The 20,934-nt window shown below is 41.0% G+C and overlaps 1 protein-coding gene across 6 annotated transcripts in view; it reads left to right on the top strand.

Moving 5' to 3' along the window:
* APP (amyloid beta precursor protein) overlaps nt 1-20,934 on the top strand; it is a 223,589-nt gene that overhangs the window by 58,247 nt on the left and 144,408 nt on the right. For all 6 annotated transcript variants that reach the window (XM_079766781.1, XM_079766782.1, XM_079766777.1 and 3 more), the window contains exons 2-3: nt 1,152-1,319; nt 16,881-17,010. In XM_079766781.1, the coding sequence (XP_079622907.1) occupies nt 1,152-1,319; nt 16,881-17,010 (298 nt within the window). The remainder of the gene's footprint in view (nt 1-1,151; nt 1,320-16,880; nt 17,011-20,934) is intronic.

Here is a 20,934-nt window from a genome sequence, read left to right on the forward strand (position 1 = left end):
ACCTATGAAGTGAGGTAGTACAGATATTTTCCAGTACTTCCCTTTTCCCTTTTAAAAATATTTACATGAAGGGAATACCTCTGGGCAGAAGGGTTGGGAATACAGAAGGGACCTTTTTCAAAGTTCTTTTCCTGAAATGGTATCGTGCCTGTGGCAAGAATACCTGAGGCCCATCAGAGCTCACTGCACAGCAGGTGGGCGCTGTGCTGGGCTCCGAGGGAGACCTGTGCCTGCTTGCACTGTGGTTAGGAGGATGGGACCAGCATCCTTAACATACTCAAGAGCTGAGGCAGTGTTAACAAGGAAATGTTCCAGGGGGAAAAAACAACGGGTGAAGGGCCAACATACTCAGTTACATTTGGGCATGGTAAAAAAAAAAGTAGTTTTTCTGTTCAAAAAATTATGATGGGGCATGGCCAGCATGGCTCAGTGTTTGAGCGTCAACCTATGAACCAGGAGGTCACTGTTCAATTCCTGGTCAGGGCACATGCCCGGGTCTTGGGCTCGATTCCCAGTGTGAGGTGTGCAGGAGGCAGCCAATCAATGATTCTCTCTCATCATTGATGTTCCTATCTTTCTCTCCCTCTCTGAAATCAATAATAAACAGATATTTTTTTTTAAATTACAATGGAGTCATTTTGCTAACTAATAGTGCACACTACCATTGTGCCTTCAGCTCTAAGAGCTGAGACACAAGGTGACCCCCCAGGCCTGGCCATCATGCAGGTCTTGGCATTGTTCTGTGTGAGCCAGGTGGAGGCATTGTGAGAATACGGTTTCCTCTAGAGTGGGTATATTAATTTCAGGGGGAAAAATCATATTTTATTGTCAGAGCCTTTCAGGAGGCACCACAAGATCTGCCAGGGGAAAATGTAGAAACAAATATGTAAACTTTTCAATGAATACTTTCCTCTCAATATTACTGATTTCTCCACTTACTGTAAAAGAAAAAAGCGCCGTATTACAGGAGGTTGGAGATGTATGTAGCATGCATCATAGTTAACTTCAAGGCATGCTGAAGGCGGGGCTAATTCATGATGGAGAATTGGCAAGAATAGAACTCTTCTCACTCTGGTTGCCTAGTCCCACGTTCCCCAGCGTCTCCCCCAGAACTATGGGTTGCCATAACTAACCCAAACCTATTTTTCCAGGTGCCCACTGATGGCAATGCCGGCCTGCTTGCAGAACCCCAGGTCGCCATGTTTTGTGGCAAACTGAACATGCACATGAATGTGCAGAATGGGAAGTGGGAGTCAGATCCATCGGGGACCAAGACCTGCATCGGCACCAAGGAGGGCATCCTGCAGTACTGCCAGGAGGTAAGTCCCGCCGGCGGCCACGCCGGACCACCTGCCTGTATTGTTTTTGACATTATATATTTGCATTTTATCTCTTGCAGTGAAAAATCTTTGTTCCTGGTGATTTACTCTCCCATGTGCATAAATGTTTTTAAAAAGTATGTCATACTCCGGCCACTAATAAACCAACTGAGTAAAATGTAAGATATCTCGGTACATCCTTTTATCTTTAGTGTATCTCACTACAGGTGCTCAAAGTATTGTGTGTAAAAGTGACTAGAATTACGTTTATTTATATTACCAACTTGATACATTTTAGTTCCTTTATTTCTGCTTGTGTTCAGTTTTTCCCTCCTTATTCATTTTGAAAATGGAAAATGTTTACAGTGTTAAAACATTGAAACTGTAAAAAGTTATGCTCAGAAACATCATTTGCCGCCCATCTTCTATTGATTAACATTTTCATTCTTCCTGATTCATCCTTCTTGCAAAATAGAATATTCTTTTTTTATTACTATTATTATTAAAAAGGGCAGCTTACTGAAAGCACTGTTCTCTGTCTGCACTTAGCTTTGTGGACTTGACTTTGCCTAGTTAAGAGGTCTTCCTCCATCGGGATCTCTATCCCTTGTGCAATTCTTCCTCGTCTCCTTGCTGTTATTGTACAGGTGCTCCTTCCTTATTAATTCAGTTTAAAATACCTGGAGTCCCAGGCATGTTACTCCCCATTCACTAGACACTTTGCCTATTCTAGGATATGTGTGTTTTATAGCAATATATTCTTCTTATTTGGCAAATACAAGGTCAGTGGTTGTTGATCTTTGGGATAGCAATTTCAGTGGAATAGAAGTCCAATTGCTGTAGGTGACAGGAAGAATGCATGAAGGGATAGTGAAGACCTAGAAACCAAGCGTTTGAGGGCAGTTCAAGGAAAGGGGAAAGGCTTTGTTTTTTTAAAGGGAAGAAACTTAAGTTAAAGGAAGCTTAAACCAAACTGTGGGAAGGGTGGCTGTCCATCAAAAGAAAACTAGGCTCAGGCATCTAGGGAGAAATGGGATCCAGTGGATAAGTGATTGGCTGAGTCTTGGAAAAGAGGGGGAAATAGTGGGTTGATTAGCCAGCTTGTGTTTGCCAGATGAAGGAAGCTCACTCAACATCTTACACATGGAGAATAGCTCGTACCGCAGATGGGAAGGATCTTGGGATGGGGGTAGCTTAGAGAATTTTAATGAAGACATCCAGAAGCTGGTTCCTCAGATGTTAGAACTGAGACTCAGTGCTGCCTGGGATTTCTCTATTGGGGTCTGTTTTCTGCTTGTCCTTGCACCCTTACATTCGTTCACCTCCTGCAGAGATGAGCTTTCTCGAGGAGGCCAGGCAAGGTGGCAGCCAGGAGCTCTGGGAGGCTGCCATCGCGCTGGGCTTCCCAACTGCATTATGTGCATTATCATCCCAAGGAGGGATTCTGGTTGGCCTTGCCTTGGGTCACACATCTATCTACTTTTGGCATCAGTACTGGGACTGGCCTGTGTTGGCCAGGTGGGGGTGTGGCCTGTTTGACAGCTAGACCTGAGCCACATGGTGTGGGGAGAGGGGGAGATTTTGCCAGAAAGTGGATGAAGATGGCATGGGGAACATAAAAAGATGGCCACAGTCCAACACAGTGAGCTTAGAAACACACAGTGTGTTAGAAAAGCGTTATAGGTTGGAGAGTGGGTCGCCGAGGACATGTATGGTGCCTCCTTATTTTAACCAGCTTTGGGGAAAGTATGTGTGAGGGGAAGGGGAGGGAATAGATTTTTACTCAGAACTTTTAAACAGTGTTTGACATTTTTTGTTGAATGGTGCATCCTGAACTACCTAGAACATTCCTTATTGATATGTTAGGGTCTTCCTCCCACTTCCCACACTATAGGTATTCTGATATTTTTCTTTTATAATTAGAAATAATGAATAGTTTTTGTTTATAAGATTGAATTTTATGTGTGTTATTGGAAAATGTTTATGTTCTTTTATTCTTTTTTTTTTTAACTCCATGTTTTATTTTAGACAGTATTGATTGACTCCCTATTAGGAAAGCCACAGATAAGATGCACAAATTTCCTACCTCTTCTTCATACAGGTTTTTAAAATTAATATTACTTTCATATTTTCAGTGTTGTAATATTATAATCTGTTCTCTTGGCATAAATTCCCAAGAGATAGTTATAAGTTTTGTCTTTAACTGGATTCATTATTTACAACCAATTCTTTCACCAAAGCATCTTTATTCCTATATTATTTATTTTTATTCCTCTTCTGTTTTTGATGTCTGTCATCTTAGTTATTTCTAGAAGTTGCATTTTATCTGAAATTTAGCTCTGACCCAGCACTCACTAGTAGTCATTTTGAACTAATTTTTATTGAACAATGGTTTAATTGGATACAGAATTCCAGACTGATGAGCATTTTTGCACCATGAAGATATTTTCAACTTACTCTGTCATCTATCATTTGCACATTCCTTTTTTAAAAAAATGTACAGAAACTATGACTATTTATTACCATTTACAGTGCTACTCACTTACTGATTATTTTCCTCCCAATAGTGATGAGTAGATTTTTTCTCTACATGCTCATTCAGTGCCTCTGTTTTAGAGACAGCTGGCTGAGTCAGAAAGGCAGCTGTTAGTAGCCTGTGGACCTAGGACAAAAGAAACCAACTGAACTCATGACTGTGACCTCATTTTGACCTTTTACTAACCAGTGTAACTCACTGTTAAATTTGTTTTTTCAAAGGATTGCCCATATAAGCTGCACATTGTATCTGTTGATGCTTAACTTGATATGATGTGTCAAATATTATTTTGATGAATTATCTAGTCTATCTTTGCAGCATCGTGTTCCTCTCAATTTGTGTTTCTTGCTGTTATTTTTATGAATGTTGTCAATTTGGCCCTCTGATTTCTCTTGTACAATCATGAGTCAAGGTCAAAATTAGGGAGAAAAATCGAGTGTTTTACCTTTCTTCCTGGTTACAAACCCATATAAAGTTTTATTGAGAAGACAGTTCCAAACTTAGGGTTTAAATGGAGTATTTGTTTAATCTGCATTTTACTCCAAATCCTCCAAATTCCAGGTACTTTGTATTTTCCCTCCACTTTTCCCCCCAGTAATAAGGTATACTTCTGCCCAGTCTCATTCAGATATTTGCCTTTCTTTGTATTTTTCTCTTTTATATTAGCACAGTCAGCACCATTTGAGAACTGTCTTTTGTATATATTTATCAAATATATATTGAAGACTGCTATGGACCGAATGCTTGTGACCCCTCTCCCCCACCTCCCATGCCCAGTTCTTATATTGAAACCCTAACCTCTAACATGGTGGTATTTGGAGGTGGAGCCTTTGGGCTAGGCGAGGTCATGAAGGTGGGGCCCTTATGATGGGATTAGTGCCCCTTATAAAAAGGGGTATCAGACTTTCAGAGAATTTGCTCTGTCTTCTGTCTCCCTGCTCACACAATGAGTTAATGTGAGGACACAGGAGAAGGCGGCCATCTACCTGCAAGCCAGGAAGAGAGCTCTCACCAGAACCTGGTCATGCTGGCTCCGTGATCTCAGACTTTTTCCTCCAGGATTAGAAGAAAATAAATTTCTGTTGCTTAAGCCACCCAGTGTGTGGTAATTTATTATGGCAACTGGAGCTACACTAGGACTTATCATGGTTTCTGCGGGCAAAAGGATTACAGACCCAAGGTGTCGCTGAGAATAACTGTTTCTGGAGGTCATGTCTAAGAAAGCATTTTATCTGAAACAGCTCTGACCCAGCACATACTAGTAGTCATTCATTTAGAAAGTGCTTGTGGATGGCCTTGTTGGCCTGGGGATTGCAGCAGAATGGGCCCTGAGAGAGCCGCCCCTCAAATGGAGCCATGGCTTCCTTTTGCAGGGACTATTTCTTCCCACTGATGGAATTCTAAACAGATTTTTAGGCGAGAGTTGGGGGAATGTTGGCCCATAGTCCAGATTTGCCCTCAGTTTATGTTTACCTACTTAAGATGTAAGTGCTATGATATACACTCAATAGTAGAGTGATAAACATGTACATGACTAAATATTCAGTTAAATATTCTATATACTGAAAGCCTAATATGCAAATTGTCCCCTTGACCGGGAGTTCGACCAGAACCCCAGAACCAGGGGCGGGGCTGGCCAGCCAATTGTGGGAAGGGAGGCCCCAGCAGACAGCAGTGGCAGGCGGTGGGGGGCGGGGGGGGGGGGGCATGTCCCAGCCAGCAGCTGTTAGGGACCCTGCCCGTGCATGAATTTCGTGCCTCTAGTGCTAAATAATCACTAAGTATGCTTTCTAAGAGTATTAAGCAAGCCCTAGATTGTTCTTTATGTGACCCTGTGGTAATAGGTTCCATCGTGGGCTGTTGATGAATTATGCCTTCAGCAGCTACCCTCTTGGTTGAACCCGAGACTTGCTTTAACCAGTAGGATGGAGTTGAGGTGACACTGGTTCAGTTCTGGGTCTAAGCCTTAAAAAGTTCTAGAAGTTTCTCTTCATGCTCTGGAAAGGCAGGCAGCCATGCAGAGAAGCCCAGATGGAAGAGAATGGAGCCTCCCATCCATAGCCCTACCTGAGCTCCCAGCCAGCTGCCCGCACCAGCCACCTGGGCAGGGCCCGGTGGGACCTTGCAGCCTTCCTTGTAGTGCTCTGGCTGACAGCACCAGGGGAAGAAGAATTGCCCGGTCAACCCACAGAACTGTGAGAAATTGTACATTATTATGTAGTTGCTAGCTTTCAAGGTGGCTCCCAACAATCCTTACCTCCCTCCCCGTATTCATATCTACGTGTAGTCTCCTTTCACACTGTGTGGGGCTGACATGTATAATCAATGAGATATTTCAGAAATGATGTTGTGTGTGACTTTTGAGGCTAATTCAGAAAAGACACATGGCTTCCACCTTGCATAACTCTTGCTGTGGTGGGAGCCAGCCGCCTGTCACGAGGGCATCCCAGGGCACTGGGGAGGTGCACATGTGGCGAGGAGCGGCCTCCTATCATCAGCCAGTACCAGCTTGACAGGCATGTGAGCGAACCAATTGGAAGTGGACCCTGTAGCCTAGTCAAGGCTTCACGTGACTGTGGCCCAGGTCTTAACCTGCATCCTTGTGAGAGCCCAGATCCCTCAATGAAGCCACTTCCAGATTTCTAACCCACCGAAATTGTGTACTCTAAGAAACATTTCATCGTTTGAAGCCACTAAGTTTTGGGGTAGTTTGTGTGCAATAACAGAAGACCACAACAGACATTCCCTCAATTATTATTCTCCTCTGGGGTCCTTTAATAGAAAACAGCTCCTTTTTTCTGTTCCATACGAGATGCAGAAAGTGCTGCCATCATGAAAACAACTTGAAAATAACGATATAAATTATTCATCATTTAACAGCCTAAAGTGGCCACTTGCCTTAATGAATGCTATAGTACCCAAACATTGGTCTAAGGAACTAGCAGTCTTATAAATAGAATAAAACTAGGATAATAGTCCATTGAAGCATATTAAAACCTAGGGGGGTGGAGGGGAAATGAGAATCTTTAGCTTTTATTGTCTGTCCTTTTGAATGAAATGAGATTTTTTTTCCTTTTCTAAAAGACAAACAGTTTTATTTAAACCAAGAGCTTTGGGATGAGAAAAGAAAAAAAAAAAAGGAAATGTATTTTGATTCTTCATCTAAAGAATCTTGTTTTTTCCCAAATGTAATTCAAACAAATTTAGAAAATATTTATTGAGTGCATTTAGGAGAGTATTTTGTGTCACGTGTTGCTGAATGGTGGGGAGACACCACTCATGGCTCATGAGGAGCTTATATACATACACAACTAGATAAGTTGAAAAGAGGATTTAGAAAATGCAAAGGTGGAATGAGTCTGTAAAGCAGAGGGTCTTGATTATAAATCTGGGGGTTTGCGTCTGATTCTGGAGATAAGAAAGAGCTCCGATAAGGGGTTAGTACCCAAAATATATAAAGAACTCATACACTCAGCAACAACAGTTAAAAAATGGGCAGAGGACCTGAACAGACACTTCTCCCAAGAAGGCATACAAATGCCAACAGATCTGTGAAAAGATGCTCAACTTCACTAGCTGTTAGGGAAATGCAAATCCAAACTACAATGCGATACCACCTCACACCTATTAGAATGGCCATTATCAACAAGACAAGTGATATCAAGGGTTGGAGAGGCTGTGAAGAAAAGAAACCCTTAATTCACTGCTGCTGGGAATGTAAACTGCTACAGCTGCTATAGAAAACAGTATGGAGGTCCCCAAAAAATTAAGAATAGAGGTACCATATGACCCAGCATCCCTTTTTCTACCTGAAACAATTAGTCAGAAAAAGTCAAGAACCCTATGATGTCACTCATATGTGGGATTTAAAGCTGAAAGCAACAAATGAGCAAACAAGACAAATAAACAAAAACTCATAGACACAGACAATAGTATGGTGGCTACCAGAGGGAAGGGGGTGGGGAGTAGTGAAGGGTAAAGGGGGTCAAGTATTTGGTGACAGGGAGATTTGACTTTGGGTGGTGGGCCCACAATACAATATACAGATGTGTATTATAGAATGTACACTTGAAACCTATATAATCTTATTAACCAGTGTCACCCCAATACATTTAATAAAAAGGAAAAAAAAGAGCTGTGAACTTGTTTTTATCTGGTCAAGACACTTTTAGAAGTATTGGCCTGAATTCAAGGATAGGTTAGATTGGGGAGAGAAAGGAATTCAAACCTCAAGATGTTAGTGAGAAAAGGGATGTGAGAGAGCATCCTGCTTGTCCACCTCATGGTGTACCAGTTGCTGTGATAAGGGAGCCCGGGGGTCAAGTGCAGGGAAGGGGAACATGGCCTTTGCTATCAGACAGACCTCCCTTCATGTCCAGCCTTTGCTCTTTGACACCTGAGCAATCCGGAGAGCTGCCTCGCCAATCCTAGACCTCCCTTTTGGATAGGAACACACAGGTTTAGGGGAGTCAAGTGTGTGTCGTACAAGTTAAAAACTGTCAAATTAAACGAGAAGTTGTTTGAGCCCCAGCATTGTTGTGTGTGTGTGTGTGTGTGTGTGTGTGTGTGTGTGTGTGTGTGTTTAAGGGCAGAACTTAAAACACAGGCTCTGCCACCCTCTTTATTCCTAACCTTCAGAGCACCCTTGGGTGAGGTAGGGGCTTGGAGCAGGTGTCCATGGCTCTGCTAACACACGGGGGAACAGCTCTCTGGAGGGACTTTTGAACAGGTTAAGCCTCAAGCGCTGGCAGAGATTTCCAGCTGGGAAAGAAACAAGTGAATGTGGCTTGTTTATCATCCCTTCTCTCAGATGATGGGCATACTCTTTTTTCCTAAGTGTTTTCTTTTCCACAGCAAACAGTATGTGTTTTCTGTTTCTTTAACCTTCTTGCTCTAAATGAACAGTTGTCTATGTCTATAAATGAACAGGATCACCAGACAAAGCTTACCAGCGTCGGAAGAAAACAAAAACTGCCCCTTTGATGAGTTGAACAAAGCCATTTCCTTTGCCCAACTTTCTACTCTAAAATACATAACCGAATCTGGGGTTCCCAGATAAGAATTGTTCCTCAAGCTTATTTTCAATCCACAGTAATAATGGAGTTAAAAATCACTTAAAAAAACAAAGGACACATGGGATCTTTTAACCTAACCAATTTCGAGGGCATGCTGTCCACCCAGGGCTGTGGCAGAAGCCACACCCTCGGCCATTGTGATGTTGCTGTGTCTACCATCCACCGTGGGAGGCTTAAAAGTGACAAATTACAGGCACATAAACATTGTGGTTTGGGAAAGATTCAAAAATTCCTGTTAGGTGAAACAATTTTCGAATTGAGGTATTCAGCTACCTAATATGAGAGCAGATCTACTTTATGCACTAATGATCTATATAAAAATAGGAATTGCACAAATCACAATATTTAGAGCTAAATGAGATAAAACCAGTTTGGACTTACTTTTTTACACAGTAATCATTTAATCAAATTACTGTTTGATTTAACATTTCTTCCTGTTATTATTGATCTCATCCCTAAATGCATTCTCAATTATTACAGATTTGCAGTCATACTATACTTTTATAACCGGCACTTTATTTAGAAATATAAGAAAATGCGTATACATTAACAGAGATTGAGAATCTAGGCTATAGGTGTGCCCATCTGTTTGTGTTTTCACATTTGTGTTCTGTCCTATTTATTTGGGTGACACCCCTTCTCCCCGCCAATTTGTTTTTACACTCAGTCCTTCGGAATAAGAGTGATACTAAACCAGGTTCTTGGACAGTGTTTTCCAAGTGTAGGTATAAATGTATGTATATACATGTACATTTATATACAACATGAGGAACAAACTTGGGTCAGATTCTTGGGAAATCAGCTAATGCCCGAGTGCAGCATTTTCCGTCCTAGCTTTAGGCCCTCCTTGAGCAAGCCCAGCACTGCTCACACGTCCCGTTATTACTATTATGGTCGTGTTTCATCAGCTGCTCACTGCCTCTCAGCACCTCATTGCATTGTAATCAGAGAATGTTTTCGGTTGGTTTCTGCTTCTCTTTCTCAATCAAGTTAGTCATTCCATTTCCAGTAGCCCTCGAGATGAAAAGAATTTACATTGGAAACAGTTTGATAGGATTTTTTCTTTGCATTCCAGAAAATTTTAAAGAAGGAAGTTTGTCATTTTAATCCAGACACAGACTTTGTTTTGTTTTAAAACCTATCCTTAAAGAAAGATAAATGATCTAATAAAAAAAAATGGGCAACGGACCTAAATAGAATTTTCGAAAGCAGACAGAAGGAAGGCCAAGAGACATATGAAAACATGCTCAAAGTCACTAATTATCTGAGAGATGCAAATCAAAATGACAATGCGGTACCATCTCACACCTGTCAGAATGGCAATCATCAACAAATCAACAAACGACAAGTGTTGGTGAGGATGCGGAGAAAAAGGAACCCTCGTGCACTGCTGGTGGGAATGCAGACTGGTGCAGCCACTGTGGAGAACAGTATGGAGTTTCCTCAAAAAACTAAAAATGGAGCTCCCATTTGACCCAATAATCCCACCTCTAGGAATATATCCCATGAAACTAGAAACACCAATCAGAAAGGATATATGCACCCTTATGTTCATAGCAGCACAGTTCACCATAGCTAAGATTTGGAAACAGCCTAAATGCCCATCGGCAGATGAGTGGATTAGAAAACTGTGGTACATCTACACAATGGAATACTACGCTGCGGTAAAAAAGAAGGAATTCTTACCATTTGCAGCAGCATGGATGGACCTGGAGAGCATTATGTTAAGTGAAATAAGCCAGGCAATGAAAGAAAAAATGCCACATCTCGCTCCCTTATGGAGAAATAAAGAATATTATAACCTGATGAATAAAAAGATAGATACAGAGGCAATAAACTACCGAACAGACTGTCAAATTACAGCGGGAAGACTGGGGAGTGTTGGGGAGGGAGGGAAAGAGATCAACCAAAGGACTTGTATGCATGCATATAAGCACACCAATGGACACAAGACACTGGGGGGGGTGGCATGAGGGCATGCGACAGGGGCTAAGGGAGGCTGGGGGAAGGTCAATGGGGGGAAAAAGGAGATACATGTACTAATATATGTAATATTTTAAACAATAAAAAAATATTTTAAAAAATAAAACCTATCCTTAATGGGCTCCTGGAGTGCTCAGACATGGGTCCTACTTTCACCAAGCTTCACCTCCATCTGTCTCGTCTTCTGTGAAACGGAGCGCTTGCCCACTGATAGAGGGTGACATGACTAACATGAAACATTTGCAGTGATTCTGGCGCATAGTAAACCCTCAATTATTATATGTTTTCTTTATTCTCCTCTTGAATATGTTTTTTGAAAAAGAAATCGGTCTGTAAAAGCTTTCAAAGGAAATGACCCCTGGTTTAGGCTACCTCTATATCATGTCGCTGCAGGATTTTTGAGTTTTTGTTTCATGTAAATGTTCATTCGTGCCAACTGCCATGTGTATATACAATTTGGATTTTGGTTGTTTCTGCATTAATTTTTTTTTTCTGCCTGTAGTGTAAATTTAGAAATTTGACTCTGTTTCAGCTGGGATAGTTTGCTGTTGTTTTGTGTGGGGTTTTTTTACTTTAATTTTGAGCATCATGAAAGTACATAAACATTGTCTTGACTCTTTACTTTTTATTCTTTTTAATTCAAAATTCCAAGCCATATATACCAATTAGCAAGAATAGCCTAATGCCCCATGTACCTATCACTTCACTTCCTCGATGATCAGATCTGCTCACGGGTTCCTGGATCCCTCTGGAATGCAGTGCTTGATCCTGCCTCCTCCAAGGTCAGCATTATTTTGGACAAGAACCTTGTGCAGATGTGTAGCTCATCTCTCTTGCAGAGCTGTAAATGGACTAAGATGAATGCTACTGACTGACTTCTTACATATTTAGTGTCGTTTTATTAATATTACATAACTGCTTGCACTTTTATTTAAAAGAAAAGAAACATCCTTGAGAATCTGCTTAAAAATTGATTTCAAAAGTGGAAAGACTAGAAAGAACTGTAAGTAAAGTATTTTCAGAATTAGCAACAATTCCCAGGACCCTGACCATTAACTGTTTTCAGCCTTTTCCCAGCCGCGTTTGATTTTGCGTTCTTGAAGTATCCTTGGTCTTTTGGAATATACAGTAGTTGTGTGTAAACAAGCCTTTTGTCATTAATCCTTATTCCACATGGCTTGTTTGCAAAAGGGATTATTGGGGTTCCCCTCTTTGCTGTTAATATTGGAAATAGAGGAAATTTTCTATAGAATTCTGACAACGTGTGTCTTAAAGAAGTATTTTTCTATTTCTGCATATCTAACTACATGTTCTTGGCTTTCTTAAATATCATCAATTTTTTTTCTTGCTCTGCATATTTAACAACTTAAATGTCATCTTGTTGGGGATTAATATATTTCCAATTTGGATAGAAAGAGAGAGAAAAGGACTTTTTAGATTTTTTTTTAAACTTGGAATGAAAATGTTCTGATGGTGATCAAGCTTTAAGGTATTTTTCTGTAGTGGGCAAAACCACGTAGGCTGCCAACCGCAGCCTCGGATACATTAGCTTTCAAAGATGAAGCATGCTTCTATGGCCAGAAGGGTAGGTGCTTTTCAGGTGCCTGGACCAACTGATGGGCCGGCTCTCTTAGCCTAAGTGAGAGACCGACTCTTAGTTCTTTCTGAGCCTCTTTCTCAGCTGTGTAATTATTAATATTAATCTGCAGCTCTGTATATAAGATGCTACTGTTTGAATAAGATGCCACATCATACTTGGAAAAATAATATTGGAAGACATCGAGATGCTTGTTTTTTCTCAAAAGTTCATAATCCAACTCTAATAGTATACTATTTATAGTATCTTATTTAGGAGATACATTGATAAGACCCAGTGGGAGATTAATATATAATGATGTAATCAGCCGTCTGGATGGAGCAGAAGAGTTCAAGTGCTCACTAATGAGTTCTCCTTCAGAGGACTGGGGGCTGGGGCTCTGTGGGAGGGGGAGGGGCCTGGCAGCCTTCGGAGAGCTTAAACCACAGGTAATGAAGGTGGGGCGCCAGAGGGAGGCAACGGGGTACCAGATTGTGCTTTCCGCCCTTCAGGAAAGTGCATTTTCACTGGAAAGGTGGTGCAGCTATGTACTTAACACAAATGTGAGGCGCACTGTAATAAATACCAGAAAGCATTCCTGAAGGAGGAGAGAGGGATTCACATTACGGTACAGGGGATGGAGGGGGTTTGTCCACATGGGAGGACCCTAAGGGGCTTGGTATGCGCAGTGTGGTGTAATGTAAGGGTCTTAGGTGAGAGTGTGTTTGGAGCACAGTGTATGGATCTATTCATGCAGCTGTAAATCAGGAAGATTTGTTGGAACTGAGGACAGTTTGCTTTTCAAGGAACTGACACGGGCCTCGATTTGCTACTTCTTTACATTTTTATTAATGTGCCTTGTGGTTATCTAAAGTCTATCCTATATAATAAAAGCCCAGCAACCGAACGGTGCAATGACCAGAACGACTGGTTGACAAGTCACTATGACATGCAGTGACCACCAGGGGGCAGATACTTAATGCAGGAGCCTCCCCTGGTGGTCAGTGTGCTCCCACAGTGGGGAGCGCTGCTCGGCTGACTGGGGTGAGCGGCGCTCCCACTGTGGGCCGATCCTTGCAGGCCATGCCCCCTACCAGTGCACAAATAATCAAAGAAATCATTACTCATAATTGGGGTTGGAGAATTTTTTTGTTGGGGACATAATTTTATATTTCTGTATATATAACTACCTGTTTTTGGCTTTCTTAAATGTCAGTTTTTTTTTAATTAAATAGCTGAAGGGATTCATATCCTTATTTCCTTCTTATGTGATGATTTGAGATACAGCAGAGAAAATATGAAACATTGAACTGATGCTTGTGATTAATTATGCTGAAAAGTCAGGGACTTACTACCACAAGCACATTGGTGTCTCTAATTGTTTTCATCTTTACTCTTGCCTAAAACTATAAGCTCTGCTATTGTTTCAACACAAAGTGCTTATTTGTCTCTGGTCATATACTGGAGCTGCTTAATAAAAACAAAACAAAACACTAGGTATGCAGTACTTGGGATTTTCGTCAGAAACTTCACCATGATTTTTTTCATTATGTTTTCTGTTCTGTTGTTTATTTTCTGAGTTGGGGGGCTGCTTGTGCCATGTGGTAATCACTTCGACCAACTGGGACTGGCTGTGTTCCAGGAGAAATTTTGTGACCTTGATTGTTGATATTCCTCCCTCTTTCTAAATAAACATGATGTCACAACAGCAGAATTGTATTATCTTTGGCAGATCCCAATGAATGACTTCTCGTCTGGGAATAACAGTAGGGAAGTCAGGGCTGCAGGTAAACCAAGCATGGGATCCACGTGGTTCAAATTCTGTAATCTCCTCCATCTACATGTTACCCGTTGTCGCTGTCGGTGTCCTGGAATATAGGAAGAGAGAAGTGGAAACACAGGAAATGAGACCTATGCCCTAGATTTTTGTGGTGGGAACTGAAGCAGATTCTGTATCTGGCTGGTCACTTCGGGAAGCTCAGGTGATCTTTGGGTGAGAGGCCCGATTGCTAGAAGATTAGCGCCAGAATGAATGACTGCTCTGTCACACCAGCTATGACCCCAGGACACTGAGGATGGTTTGCAACGCAAACCAGAGATCCTGTTTTCCTCCTTATCAGCTTGTACCCTACATACAGTTTCTGTGGTTTTGAGTTGAAAAGAAGAAAATGTAACTTGACTGCCTGCCACGGGGTTTATGGGAAACCGAGCGCTCCTGGGAAAATGCTCAGCAGGGCAGTATTTCTGTGAAGTGGCAGCTGGAACCCCTTTAGAAAAATGCAGTAACTCATACTTTACGGCACATAAAGTCGTGTCCCTCAGGGCGAATTCTCTCGTGTCACAGAGTTTATGACTCATGAGTGCTGCACTTTTGTGAGATAATAAACAAGGGAAGGTGGTGGGAGAGTTATGCGTATTCCTGTGCAAAGAACCACTTAACCTGTCCTCATAGAGAAAAAGGCCACAGGGTTATTAAACTTTTAGTGGCATTTTGGAGTGGAGCATTATCTGACCTTAAATGCATGCATTGTAGTAGTGCTAAGATACTTACGTAGAAAATAAAATAAAGGGAAGGTGGCTTTTTCCTTTGGGAGCTAAGTTACTGGCATTGTTTTTCTCTGTGTGTGTGTTCTTATAGCAGCATATGCTTTCAACATTAAATTTACCCCATGCTACACTGATTGGTGCCTTATTTTTTTTAATAGACTTTATGCTTTAATTTTTTAAAATAGACTGAAGTCTATTTTAGAGCAGTTTAGGTTCACAACAAAATTGAGAGGAAGGTACAAGAGATTTCCCATATACCCCCTGCCCCCCACACATGCACAGCCTTCCCCATTACCAACCTTCCCCACCAGAGTGGTACATGTGTTATTGCTGATGAACCCTACATTGACACATCATCACCCAAAGTTCAGAGTTTACAGTAGGGGCCACTCTTGCTTGTACTTTCTGAGTTTGGGCTAATGTATGTGTTCACCATTACAGTATCATATGGACTCATTTCACTGCCCTAACAATCCTTTGTGCTCCTTTTCATGCCTCCTCACCCCCTAACCCCTGGCAGCCACTGATATCTTACTGTCTATAGTTTTGCCTTTTCCAGAATGTCATAGAGTTGGAATCATATAGCGTGGAGCCTTTTCAGATTGGCTTCTTTCACTAGTGATAGGCATTTGTCGGAGAGAGCGACTTCCCCCTTCCACCCTTCTTGAATCCCCTCAAGTCTCTTAATGCTTCTCTTTTCACTGGACTTATCTGGCAAATCAGTATCTTGATGAAATGCAAGCTTTATGCAAGGGGAAATCCATTTTAGAAAGAAATTTTTATGGTTATATTTTCTTTCAAATATCTACTCATTATTAATCAATGAAAGTGGTTTGATATTTTACAAATATATCTTGGTTGATCCAAATTCTACATTTCATTCCAAGTGTTCAGTAAACACCATGATGTACTGAGAACAGTAATCAAAGCAAAGGGCTGTAGCTAATTATCAAGGGGAGAGATCCATAAATGCAATTCTTTATCTAATCGATAGCCCAGATAACTGTTTGATAAGTTATTCTCATGTAAATTACTTTGAATAAGAAGGATTTTTATATAGAAAGCTTGCTATGTGTCATAGACTGTATGTAAAATATTAGCCCTATTGGTAAGATAAGGATGGGTTGGATTTCAGTGAAGGTAATAGCTCCATGAATCTACTATAATATTTATTTAAAACATTACAGAATACAATCCTCACACCAGTTTACTTTGCATTGAAAATGACCCCGTGCTTAGGAGAGGGTCCCCTCCCCATTTCTATTTTTATCTCCTCTGGAAAAATAATATTTAAGCCTGAATAGGTGTTGTAAAATACAAAAAGGCACATTGTTTAATGTTTGGACTGGAATGATTAGGTGCTTGTCTCTTGCGTATTTTTCTTTACCCTGAATTGCTTAAGCTTGATTGGACATGCACCTGATTGAGTGTTGGGGGATAGAAAATAAATACACATCTATCAACAATTGAATCTAAAAATCAAAATAAATGAACAAGAAATCTAATGAACAAACTAAACTGATGAATAAAATAGAATCAGAGGCATGGAACAGAGTGACACATCTCAGAGGGAAGCGGGGCGGGGAGAGATTAACCAAAGATATTATATGCATATAGGTATTACCTATGGACGCAGACAATAGGGAGGTGAAGGCCTGGGGTGGGATGGGAACCAGGTGGAGGGTGGCAATGGGGAGAAAAAGAGAGACATCTATAAAACTCTCAACAATAAAGATTTAAACTTTTAAAAAAAGGAATACATTAGAATAACAGTGGTGATGGATCAGGTACTTGCTTATCCCAGCCCCTGCCTCAGGTAACAATACCCTTTTTGTGTGCTCCAGGTCTACCCTGAACTGCAGATCACCAATGTGGTGGAAGCCAACCAGCCAGTGACCATCCAGAACTGGTGCAAGAGGGGCCGCAAGCAGTGCAAGACCCACGGCCACATGGTGATTCCCTACCGCTGCTTAGGTGAGCCGGCCAGCCGTGGCCCTGACCTTGGGGGATGGGAAAGAAGGATGCTCTGATTAGCTCCAACACACAGGCTCTTGTTCGGCATGTTGCCACTCTACATTGGATTATATTTTGGACTGTTCAAGTAGCCTGTGTCCCGACAGTATTGGAGACATATTTCTGAATTTCCTGACACAGATTGAATTTACCCAGGGTGTTTTTCAAAATTATAAATTCTTGGACTGATCCCAGGAGTGCTGAATGAAAGAGCCTGGTGGTGGAGCCCAGGAATCTTACTTTTACCAAACTCTATAGGTGATTCCCACACACACTGACTATCTACACTTGCAGAATTATGGCCTTTTGTGTTTCCTGACATCGACTTCACAGAAGAACAGTCCTAATGTGAAGCTCCAGCATTTTGCTAGCTTCTTTAAAAAAAAAAAAGTATTGATTTCAGAGAGGAAGGGAGAGGGAAAGAGAGAGATAGAAACACCAACGATAAGAGAGAATCATCCATCAGCTGCCTCAGGTACGCCCCACGTTAGGGATCAAGCCCGCAACCTTGGCATGTGCCCTGACCGGGTATCGAACTGGGGTCTCCTGGTTCATGGGTCAGTGCTCAACCACTGAGCCATGCCGGCTGGGCTAGTTTCTTAATCTCGTTCCTACAACAGCTGACTACTCTTCCTGTTTGGCCATAGCTGGGGCATTGGAGTTGGGGGATTGTTTTATTTTCCCCTGCTCACATCCAACTAGAGGAAACAGTGTGATCACTAAGGTGTAAATGTGTGTTTCTCTCACCGACCTCAGATTTCACTTTAACTTTTCATTTAGAAAATTGAGTTGTTTTATGTGGTATTATACTTTTTCCCTGTGGAAACACATTTAATCTGACTTGGTTATTAGTCTCTTCCTTGTTGATATTTTTATGTAACCAGGTGTTGTGGAAATCAGCAGTCTCTGATCTGATGGCTAGTATCTAGATGTTTTCTACAAGTTTATTCACCAGTAGGATGGTTGTTAATAAAGACATAGAGATCTACATAGGGAGGGTGTAGAGAAATATTGATATACATTCCAATGTCTGCTGGTAAAGACTAACAGGATTTTTTAAAAAATATTTTTTTTTATTGATTTCAGAGAGGAAAGGAGAGGGGGAGAGAGATAGAAACATCAATGATGAGAGAATCATTGATCGGCTGCCTTTGGCACACTCCCCACTGGGGTCCCAGCCTGCAACCTGGGCATGTGCCCTTGACGGGAATTGAAGCATGACCTATTTCATACGTTGATGATCAACCACTGAGCCATGCCAGCCGGGCTAAAAGGAATTAAAAAAAAAAAAAAAAAAGTCCCAACAGGAAATTTAGGAAAAAAAGGATAACTATTGAAGATACTGGAGCTCTCTGTAATACTTGGTCAAATATGAATGTTATTAGAGCATACTGGCTACTGTTAATGCATGTGTATAATCTGAGACGTTCATAGAAAAAAAATGGGCATTAGTATGAAGATTTCATCTGGTGGATTTACTCACAAGGTAATTGATGAAGAGAGTTGGAAAAGCAATATCTTAGCTGTTACACCAAGAGACCATATAATTCAGCACAAGTTAGGAAGGAATCACGAATTAGTTAATTAGGCCTTGTTAATGATTAGTTTCTGTTGGTTCTCACTTTCCCATTCTATGAAATGTTTCAAATCCATTTTCCTGAGATACTCATCTTACAGGGAATGGATACTAGGTCTTTGGATGAGTATTATGGCTTATGACACAGATAGGACACATTGCTGTTTGTTTCAGGTGAAACAAACTTTCTGTTTCAGAATTCTATAAGAGTTGTTAGAATTGATTGGAAGGTGGAACCCACATGAAGATTGTAATTCACTTCCTAGTGCCACTTGGTGATGGCAGCTAGGCACCTCCCCCATCTCTATGGCAAGAGTGTATTGAAACTCGAGTGGAAAAAAACACTGTAAAAAGGAGTAAGAGCTGTATAACGTCTTCAGATATAAACATGAAGTCAGAAGATTTCATGAAAATGCTATGATTAACTGTCAGAATATTTGTTTTTATCATGATAAGCAGTGTTACCCACCATTTAGGGAAACTTCATCCTAAGTAGTCTCACTTCACAGACACAAATATTGAGTCAGTGGGATCGAATCCCTTGCTGTAACTCACACAGTTTGTTAGTGGTGGAATCAGGACTAATGCCAAAGATCTTTGGATTCTTAATCCAATGTCCCTTACAATATTAACACAGAATTGTTTCAGAGCAAATATCCACCTGATTTACAAAATCAAAATCAAATCATAGACGAAAGACTGTGATTTAGAGGCAGTAAATAACACTTTTTAAAAAAACTCACAGTTGTGTTTATAAAAGAGACATCCATGACCCTGGAACAGGATAAATTCCCACCCAATAATGTGTTCCACTCTATGGTAGTAACGGGCAGCAGTCTGATATATTACCTTCTGCTGGAACAAAGAATTACTGTTTAGCATTAACATAAGTACCCTCTAACCTCTAACCTCACTGGCTGTATCCAAATATATCTTTTAGACACACACAAAAAAGGTTATTTTATTGAAGTTAATTCTCAGAAAGGTGCTACCTAGAAAACAAAATATAATTGTCTTAAATATTAAGCATATTACAATTCAAAATAAAGCTTGACTAGAGAAAAATGCCTGTTATGCCTGGCATGCGACCTTTCTGATCTTTCTATCCGATGCGGATCTGATGTTGCTCTGGGTTGTGTTTCTCTAATCCCTGTGTTTGCCCTGGGCATACTTGCTCCTTGGTACCTTGCATTCCTTGTCTAAATGGGGAACGTGTATTAGGTTGCTGTTGCCATTTTCTTCCCGTGGAGTGAATGATTTCCCCTGGGAGTGGGTTGGCTTTCTCGTTTCACCCTTTGCTTTTGATTGTGTCTCTGGACCCCTCCCCCCGCCCAAGTATAAGATCTGTCTTAATCATAATAACCTTTTATTGTCTCATGTGGGATTTAAGCACATCATTATCATTACTCAAGGAGAATATTTTCTTTGAGAAGCTTTAAACCCCTTTGCATTTGAACGACTACTCTACATGGTGTAATAGATCCACTCTTGAAATTGATGCCCTCTGCACTTGTCTCTGTCCAGTACAGGCAAGGTGCATTGCATGAGATAAATTACTATTGATCTATGGGGGTGCGGGGCGGGGGGGGGGGGGGCGGCAAAGATTAAATTAAACCAAAAGAATTAGAAGTGAAAGAATTACTACCTTAAATGTCATTCTATTTCATTATATATTCAAGGCTTTCCAAACATACAAGTAGTAATGACCAGGAAGCTATTCAGCTATGGTCAGATGAAAAATGGAAGGTATTCAATTCACCTTAATTTTGAATTATATTTTTAATAACATTTTAAGACAAGCATACTTTGTGTTTTGGTGGCTGCTTTTGTGTGGATTAGCTACAACTATTTTCAGTGTGAAAAGGATATATTTAGATATTCTGACAGATACTGTGCCAGAGTAGTTTTTTTTAATTTATGCTAAACAACAATTCTCTTGAGATACAGCAGCGCGACATTCAAGAATGTTACACAAGATTTCACCTAATTTTAAGAATAGGGATGGGGAATGTAGACTTTAATGATCTTATAAAGGCCTATATGTCTCTGTACAGTAATTCAGTGTGATCGGGAGTCAGTACCTATGCCTCCTCCAGTCTTCATGGACCTCTGCACTCTGTAGATCCAACTGCATATGAAGTCTTGGGAGATGCATGTGCTGGGGTTATACATACGTGCACACCATGGGACTGATGCTTGATGAACCTGGTCTCTGCCCAGCAGAGGGATATACATTCTTGAATGTTCTGTGTTTTTAAGGATTGTCTACGCCATGCACACATAAGGAATGCCAGAACTACGGACATTTC

Source organism: Cnephaeus nilssonii (genome assembly GCF_951640355.1).
Source record: "Cnephaeus nilssonii genome assembly, chromosome: 3".
Lineage (NCBI taxonomy): Eukaryota > Metazoa > Chordata > Mammalia > Chiroptera > Vespertilionidae > Cnephaeus > Cnephaeus nilssonii.